The 9,231-nt window shown below is 39.2% G+C and overlaps 1 protein-coding gene across 1 annotated transcript; it reads right to left on the bottom strand.

The window, feature by feature from the left end:
- Positions 1 to 448: 448 nt before the first annotated feature.
- Positions 449 to 8,934, bottom strand: LOC102089243 (collagenase 3). Its single transcript, XM_005501483.4, has 10 exons — positions 8,634 to 8,934; positions 8,292 to 8,533; positions 6,963 to 7,111; positions 6,740 to 6,865; positions 5,751 to 5,912; positions 4,992 to 5,109; positions 3,672 to 3,805; positions 3,144 to 3,303; positions 2,312 to 2,415; positions 449 to 1,643 (listed from the first exon to the last, which is right to left on the bottom strand). Exons 1-10 carry the CDS (start codon positions 8,754 to 8,756, stop codon positions 1,543 to 1,545), a joined length of 1,419 nt encoding a protein of 472 aa, XP_005501540.1. The 5' UTR covers positions 8,757 to 8,934; the 3' UTR covers positions 449 to 1,542.
- Between the last annotated feature and the right edge of the window lie 297 nt (positions 8,935 to 9,231).

A 9,231-nucleotide genomic window follows, 5' to 3' on the forward strand; every position in this document is an offset into this window, starting at 1 on the left:
CCTAACACTGCCAAGTCTACTATTAAACCACGTTCCTAAGTGCCATGTCTATGCATCTTTTAAACACCTCCAGAGATGGTGACTCCACCACTTCCCTGGGCAGCCTGATCCAACGCCTGACAACCCTTTCCAGGAAGAATTTTCTCCTAATACCCAGTCTAAACCTCCCCTGGCGCAACTTGAGGCCATTTCCTCTCATCCTATCTCTTGCTACTTGGGAGAAGAGACTGACATCCCCCATGCTACACCCTCCTTTCAGGTAGTTGCAGACAGTGATAAGGTCTCCCCTCAGCCTCCTTTTCTCCAGGCTGAACAGCCCCAGTTCCCTCAGCTGCTCCTCACCACACTTGTGCTCCAGGCCCTTCACCAGCTTCGTTGCCCTTCTTTGGACATGCTCCAAAGAAGTACATGCAGCATAGGATATTTTAATTAAAGTCATTTCACAATGTCATTTTATTCCTCCAGTTTATTTAATTTTTTTTCATCTGAGAAATAAACACAGTCCCATGACATTTGCATTAATTAAAATAAAACAAAACAAAAAAACAACAAACAACAAACAACAAAAAGAAAAACACCCACCAAAAACCTACATTGTACTGAAACAATTGTTAAAGATAGTAAAAGAGTCATCAACATGAAAAAATGTATTCTTTTGAATATTTTTATTTTGATGTTCAAGTTCTCTGCTGGCACAGCTAGGCATATCCTCTATAAATGTTACTTGAACTACTTTGCACCAGCCTATAACATGGGCTGTGTTACCAGATGTAACTCCATGCAGGGTTTCAGCCTGTGCTATTCTCTTGCTGTTGCTACTTCTTTCTGGATTCCCCAGCGTCACAGAGGCTGATGATTTCTGCAGGGAACAATCCTCCCTTTTCTTGCTTTTCTGTCTGATTTGGAGTTATACCTCACTGCTTCTATACCTTCTGCTCATTCCAAATGTGAACAGGGGCATCTGTTTCCACAGAGATGTATCCATTCAACTGGGTATACATTCAAACACCTTTTAATTCTCTGACTTGAGTGTTGCAGCCGGGTGTTATCCTGCTCAGGGAGGCACCATGCAATCCTGACTCATTCATTGCACATCTGAATTCCCAGTATGTTTGCAGGAATTTCACAAAGACCTGAAGGATTAGTTAAAAAATATAACACTCCTGTGTTTATAAGGTCTATTTCTTGCCACAGGTCAGGAGATCCTTGAAAGATGCTAGGCATGCTCAGATTACTGGGAATTAATAGTGCTCATGATTGTGCAGGGTGTACCCAGCATCTCACCATAATACTAGACCAACTTTTAATGGTGTAATGCCCCTTGAAATGCTAATAACTTTTTTTCTTTGTTCCTATTAATTTAATTCAGTCCCAGACTGACATACAGCTATGTAGTTCCATATATACAGTATACATTTGGTGGTAGGTAGCCAGTGCTTGTTCACAGAACCTTGCTGTCATTTAATAAATCTATATGCCCATATTATTATTTCCATGCACCACAAGCTGCTCTGCAGCCTATGACATGGCACTTAACTGTAATTAGCACCAAAATATGGAGTTAGTATGCAGGACACGGACAATTCTTTTGCTCCAGATGCTGTATTCAAACTGCAGTGGTCCATTGAAGAAGTAGAGATAACCTAAGGAAAAGGAAAGTTAAAATGAATTAACCCTGAGAAAAATGTGTTGTCATGTGAAAGTTATCCTTCAAATAAAAATTGCCCTGTTTGTTTTCATTTTTTAATAAGTCTTTCAAATGCAATGTTTAGTACTTAGAATTCTGAAAATAAATGTTCACATGTCCTCACTCCATTTGCCAGACCTGGATTAGTGTTTTAAAATAACTGATATTTTAATCTAGTGTCAACTCTGCACTTTATTACTATATGGTACTTGTTTACGAAAACACAGTGTGTGCCTGTTAATGTTTAAGATTCTGACTTGGAAACACTCCTTAAAGAGCTCGATAGGAATAGGTTCCATTTGAAGGAGCAGACACATTATAACACTTCTATATTAAGCCTTCTGTTAACACTTCTATATTAAGGACCTGCCTCCTTGTTTAGATTCACTCAGATTCACTAAGCAAGGAAGCAGGTCCTTTTTGGCTCCTCAAATGTGTATGTACACAGTTTATAAGAGCACCTGGGCCAGAGGCAGTTTAGATCAGAAACCTGAGCAGTTGAGAACAAGAAGTGCTGATGCAAAAAAAAATCAAAATTACAAATGACAGAACTCCTCACAGGACATTAATCTCAAGTTTCAAGGACAACTAATCTTAATAAAGCTTCATTGTGAGATTATGTACCATTTCTTTGATAGACTGCATCCACTCTGTCACCAATTCCTGCGAATTCTTCCTCTATCAGCCTGGGGTAGCCTGCGTCCATAACCTCCGCCTCTTCATCATAACTATATTAAACACAAAAGAAAACAAAAATTCAGAAGATTTAAATAGCCTGGAAGTTTAGTCTGTGCCCTTTATATGCTTTGAAGTTACCCACATCAGAAGTAGGCAGGAGCCTTTATGTATCTTATGTCTAGTGCCATAATGAGACTCAGGGCAATTACCAGAGTGCTCTTCCACATTAAGTACAAGCTCAATAAACACAAAACAAATAAAGCTACATTTTCAGAACTGATCTATAAAGTATGTGTTATATGGAGATGATTGCACCTGGTGCAAGCCCATCCTGCTTTGGCACAGAGATGGTCATGTCTTAATAACACATCAGACCTGGCTGTGAGCCCCACTCACGGACAGCAAGAACCAGCCACCCTAGGGTGGGATATATTTCCTACTGTCACAGCACTGATACCATTTTATGTCACACCAGCAACTTAAGGAAACAAGATGTGAATTTCATTTAGAGACATGACCATACTACAAACTCTTCTGGATTAGAGCACTTTATTCTCCTTTCTTTCTCTCTTTCAGCTTTTAAAGTCAGTGCCCATACGTTTATAAAAGTCTTGCATACATCTTTATGACATATTCTACACAGCTATAGCACCAATGAAAACCACAGACTGTAAACATGTGAGTCACAATCAAGTGCCTGGTTTGAAACAACCTGCTGATCTTTGGCTACTTCTGGACAGGTTATGACTAGGGACACACCAATCTGTCTCCAGCTTACCTCCAGTACTTATTTCCAGTAAAAAAGAGAGTCTTGCCAGTGTCTTTAATATGAACAGCTGCATCTATTCTTTTCATTTCTTTCGGGAACCCCATTTCATATATCTTTTTAGGAAAATCTTCAACTATGTCATAGCCATTTAAAGCCCAGACTTTCTTTCCTGAAAATAAGAACAAAGTATGCATGAGTCTTTTGTAAAGGCACATCTTTGAGAGTAGAATAAAATGAGGATGCCACAATCCCTATTTTCATGCAGCTAACAGATTCTTAGGTCACATACTCTGCAGGTATTAAACTATTTATGCTAACTATGATCTTAGGCATTTGAGATTAGTTGTACATTTACTGTGCATTAACTGTACATTTACATATACATAATACACTGCAAATTGCACAGATTTGCATGGGGTTTGGTTTTAGAACAATGAAGGTAAGATGTTCTGTTCTTCTGTTGATTACCTTTACATTACTTACTGAGATTGACTAAATATGTATATTTTTCTGCCCACAACAAAACTGAAAACTCACCTTTAAACATGAACACAAGATCTTTGATAGGGTTTTCATAAGCTGCATCTATTTTATTTGGAAGCTCTGGCCAAAAGGACTTAATTAACACCAGTTCTGCCTCAACCATCTGTGGGTGCAATCTCCAGAAAAACCTAGTTCAGAAAAAGAAAATATATTTTTGCATTGGGTCTGGCTGAGAAGGAGTTAATGTTCCCCACTGAAGGGTGCTGTTCTTTGTATCGGTAGCTAGAAAGGTGTTGATAACACACTGGAGTTTTGGCTGCTGCTGAGCAGTGCTCACACAGCATCATGGCCATCTCTCGAACATTCCCCCTTCACCAGATGGCTGGGGGTGAGCAAGATCTTGGGACAGGACATAGCCAGGACAGCAGACCCAAACCGACCAAGGGGATATTCCACACCATATGATGTCTGCTCAGCAATAAGAGCTAAGAGAAAGGAGGAGGAAGTGGGGCATTCATTAGTCCAACCTTTGTCTTCTAGAGCAACTGCTACATGTACTGAAGCCCTTCTTCCTGAGAAGTGGCTGGACATCACCTGCTGGTGGCAAGTAGTGAATAAATCTTTCGTTTTCCTTTGCTTCTGCAGGTGGCCTTTGCTTTTCTTTTATTAAACTGCTTTTATATTGACCTACAAGACTTTTCCATTTCATTTTCTTCTGCCCTCTCCTGATGAGAAGGGGAGTGATGGAGTGGCTTGGCGGGCACCTGGTGTCCAGCCAAGGTCAATCCACCACAACTCTATGCCTCTTGTCATACTACAGAATAGTTGTATCTTTGATGTGCTATGCTAAAAATTAGTTAATGGAGAATTAATTTTTTTCCATAACATTGAATTTCCAATATATAGAGCCCCTTGTAGACTTTTCTTTTCCTCACAGTCACCTAGACATGACCACTTCTGTCACTCACACAGTGATCAACTCCAACAACAACAAACTTGAATCTTTTTTCTTTCATTTAGAATAAGGGAAACACTGCTGTACCATGTAAGGCTTCTGAATGTAGTACAACTTCATTCAAATAAAACATAGTAGATTTGTGCATGAAGAAGAAAGCCCTGTGAAATGAAGAATGTGTATGAATGGTGCCAATTTTCAGTTGTATCATCTTCCCTTCATATAACTGGGCAGTCAAGTCTGCAATTGTACTATAAATCCTGCCTAAAAATATATATTATGTAGTTTATTAAAGGCATCTATATTGATTTGTGATTTGTAAATTTATGTTTACTCAGAAATTTAGTAAAAACTGAAATGTTTTCACTTGCTCAAATTTTATCTAGTACCCCCCACCCATGATATGACAGTCTTTTCACCTGTCCTTGAAGACCAGCATTTCTCCACGAAGTCCTGTTATTGCATCAAGTGATAAATCTGCATCACATTTCTCTGGTGTTTTGGGATGTTTTGGGTTGGGATCTTTGTCTCCAGCACCTGGAATCATACCATACGATCTAAGCTTGACAACATTAATTTCCTTTCTGTGGATCATGATATCAAATGGGACATTGAAGAGTTCCCAGACAGCATGATGAATACAAGCATAATGGAGAAATCATTTGCACTGGGGAAAATCTGTTCTCCCTTTCTCTACTTTAGCCAAATACATTCGTGGACTTTGCTGTTTAGTTGTGCTGTAATGATGTTAAATGCACTTCCTTTCTTTATCCCAACTTTTGAAGATCCCTCGGAAATCTTATTCCTTCCATGATGAAACAGAATTTCTGTTTCTCCCTCTAGATTCTGTTTTACCTTCTATTTTGAGGCAGGTCAAAAAGCACAAAGACTCTGCTCTCTCCCGCCACCACCACTAAAGGAGAAGCACAGCGACCAACTGTCCTTTGCATTATTACCTCCTTTCTTTTCTCTCTCTTCACCGCCCCCCCCCGCCTCTGAACTGTTAAATCTAAGTATCTTCTGCTCCTGAAGTCTGGTTGCCAAGAATCTAGTGAATTGCTCTTAAACAGTCATGGCTGTTGCTCTTGAACATCTGTAGCTTTTTAGTAACTGTGAAGTGCATCTGTAAGAGGTTATAATGACACAGGAAATATATATTAGATATGATATAGACTTACCATAGAGCTCTTGGATCCCTTGCACATCATCATCAGGAAGCACAAAACCAGATTTTCCAGTGTATGTGTAAATTGGAAACATCAGAGCTCCAGGGTCTCTAGAGTGTTCAAGTCCCAGAGAATGACCAAATTCATGGGCAGCAACAAGAAACAAGTTGTACCCTACAACAGACCACAGTGAAAATAAATGCATACCTCTTTGTATCAACAAAGTGGACTTGGAGTAATCGGCTAACCTTAGCATTGTGCTTTAACATATAGGACAATGAAGGAGAGAACTGGATCAATGGAAAAAAGTAGATGACCTTTAAAGGTCCCTTCCAACCCAAACCATTCTATGATTCTATGTTGTTCTGTAGGCAGACATAGATTTCTTGAATTTTCCTAGCAACACTGGAAAGCTCTGGAGTGAAGTCTTAGTTCTGTTCAAGTGAAGAACTGTTTGTTTTTTTTTTTTTTTTTCAGGAATTCACCTCCGGTAGAGAGTCCGTATTGGTTTTAGTATTGCAGCAATCAGCTTTAATGTCAGGAGGATGAAATAACACATTACTGAAAAAATAATAGTCGTTTATTCTATTAAAGCTCTGTCCTGAATAGGCAAAGTGAAGAATTTTATAATTAAATGTAAGCAGCCATTTGCAGCTGAGTTAAGTGTATGCATTTTCTATAGGTTTCAGTAAAGTAATTCCCATCAGTCTGTGATCAGAACTAGCTGCCCATGAGTGCAGTGAAGTGCTAAGCTGACAAAACACCTTGTTTGTGGCATTTTTTTAGTCACTGCACTTAGGAGATGTCTGTCTTAAAATTTATGCTGAGTGTATGTTATACATCCATTTATGACTGGTGATTAAACCCAGCTTCCTATGAGCAGACAGTGAACATAATGACTAATGAACAATAAATGGGCAAAACAAACTGCTTACAGATATCAAACAGGATGAAATTGTCGCTCTACCACCATTTTGAACAATCTCAGGAACTTCTGTTACCTCTAGAATCGTCTGACCAAGCTTCATCATCATCAAAATGGGCATCTCCTCCATAGTCTGGACCAGGGGGGAAAGCATGAGCCAGTAATCCAGAGGGTCCATCAAAGGGGTAAAAGTCACCATGTTCTATAAAAAAACCCCACATTTAAAACAATGAAATCAGTTATCCCATTTTATTGGCAGCAATATAACTGTAACATAAAAATAATTGGTTCTGTGTTACCTTTAGTGCCAAAGGAGATCATGATATCAGCTATGCCACTTCGTATTCTGGTGAAGTTAAGCGGTGTCACATCAGACCAAACTTTGAATGCTTTCTTGAAAGCTCTGTCTACTTCAGCACGTCTCAGATCTGAAGTGTAATTCACAATTCTGTCAAACAGATTAATATCTTCAGTTAAATTGTGTGAATTGAGTAAAATATGTAAAATATTTTTATTTGACTGTATATCTCATTCAAAAGTTTTTGCTTACTTCCTCCCAATGTTCTGATCTAAAACCAAACAGCCAAACAGCTGGGCAGCAGCAGATAGTATTCCAGAAAATAAAAATAATCATTTCTGTTTTCATTAAAGCCATTCAGAGACATCTGAAATGATCCAACAGCTTTCTATACTTGGTTTTATATGCACCAGAAGATTTAGAAAATGACAGATATATTTTGTATTAAGTCAAATCATATCAGTATCTTAGAACTTTTTTTGTGCCATATAAAATATCTCATGACCCTTGCTTCCTGGAGGAGCAAAACATGATCCAAAGATCCACATTAAAGTAATATTATCAGCATATACTGAAGTGGTATCTTGGAAAGAGTTCATTGATTTCATATTTGGAATCAGCTGAAGAAACTCAGGTTGCACGTGGTCAAAACACCTGTCAATGACCTTGCAGTATTAAGGGAGAAGCAGCTACCGTGTGACCTTTCAGCACCATAGCTTCCCAAGGCCAACTGCCTGAGGTCCTGGTCAGGGCCTTGTCTGACCAAGCACAGATATTTACATCCAGACTGTGAAACAGCAGAGCGACAAGGATCAGTCCCTTGCTCTCACCACCACATTGCACAGGATGTTTTGTGTCTACACTGCTTTGGGATAAGCCCCTCACCAGCAGATTTGTCCAGGACAAGACTTAGATGAAGCAGATACCAAACCAGGTCCAAAACAGAGTCAATGAGTAACCTAAAGACTAAGTGCTGTGTGGCTCAGTGGTGAGGCGTGTCATCTTAGTCCCTACCACTCTTCCATTTGGCACCACGGATGTGCCCAGAGAGTCTACGTGGAGGCCACATGAGGAGGAACTATCTTACATCGTATTAGCTTTCCTACATTACAAAGTGCAATGGAAGAAAAGAAAATTTACTTCTTTGGGCTGTAAGGTGGGTCTGGGGGACCTTTCCAACAGTGGTGCTGTCAGGATCTCAAATTGCAATATGAATTTTCTCAAACTCAAGTGCACCTTTCTCCCATCAACCTCATAAATAGAGTGACCTGTTGTACAAGGCATCTAAAAAGAAGGAACAGCAATAAACCCGAAAATTTCATGCATTTACCTGTATGTCAAATTAGTTTTTGACCATTTGAGTTTTCTAGGGAAAAAGTTATATTCCCCCACATCTGGGACACCACATCTTGGTTTCTGCATCAGCTCATATGTTTCTTCATCTAATTTGCCTGTCACCTCCAAGCCAAAAAAAGCTTGCATTTCTCGAAGTTTCGATGCCACTGTGTTGACACTCTTCCTCATTATGCCAGCAGGATTTGGACGGAGATCATAGTGAGTCCTGAGATAGCGCTAAAAAGGGGAAAAGAAGTAATAAGCCTAGTTTCCAAACAGTTGTCACTACACAATTTACTATTAATAAACCATGCAAACAAATTATATCGTACTGTACCTCTGCAAACTGAAGATCTTTCTCTGTGAATTCATGGCTGTCTTCAAGGGGAATAGGGATTGTCAGGCACAATGACAAACCCAACAGGAAAAAGAAGAGAGCCGAAAGTCTTGATTGCATCATGTTGGATCTGTGAAGTCTGAAGCCCTGATGGTTTAGAGAGCAGTTACCTTTACTTTTATAGTCCCAACCAGTGAGTCACCACTTAGGGACAAGTTACAACTTCCTTGCCGCTGAAAGTAAACATGCTTAGACGGCTACTTTTTCTCTCCTCTCCAACACTGTGGTTTAGGCATCTGTTGTCCCACTGAGGGCTCTGAAACTGTATCCTCAGATAAACATGGTCTCTGAATATTGACATAGGCTGTGGGAAGAAAAGGGCAGAAGCAACCCACACTTTTTGATTATTTTACAGTAACCTACAGTGGCAATAGCTCTGCAATAATTTACTCTTCTACAAAAATTGTCTTTCTACTATTTGAAAGACAATAAAAATATATATAACAAGCTTCATTTTTTTTTAAAATAAATTCTGCAACTTTTCAATAGTTACACTAGTTCAACAGCATTTTTTTAACAGTTGGAAAAGATCATACAC

This window comes from Columba livia, chromosome 1 (assembly GCF_036013475.1).
Source record: "Columba livia isolate bColLiv1 breed racing homer chromosome 1, bColLiv1.pat.W.v2, whole genome shotgun sequence".
Taxonomy (NCBI): Eukaryota; Metazoa; Chordata; class Aves; order Columbiformes; family Columbidae; genus Columba; species Columba livia.

Coding starts and splice junctions, on each gene's coding strand:
- LOC102089243 (XM_005501483.4), bottom strand. CDS start 8,756: ATGATGCAATCAAGACTTTCGGCTCTCTTCTTTTTCCTGTTGGGTTTG. Junction 8,534..8,633: donor AAGATCTTCAGTTTGCAGAG/GTACAGTACGAT, acceptor TCCCCTTTTTAG/CGCTATCTCAGGACTCACTA. Junction 3,304..3,671: donor TCTTGTGTTCATGTTTAAAG/GTGAGTTTTCAG, acceptor TCTTATTTTCAG/GAAAGAAAGTCTGGGCTTTA.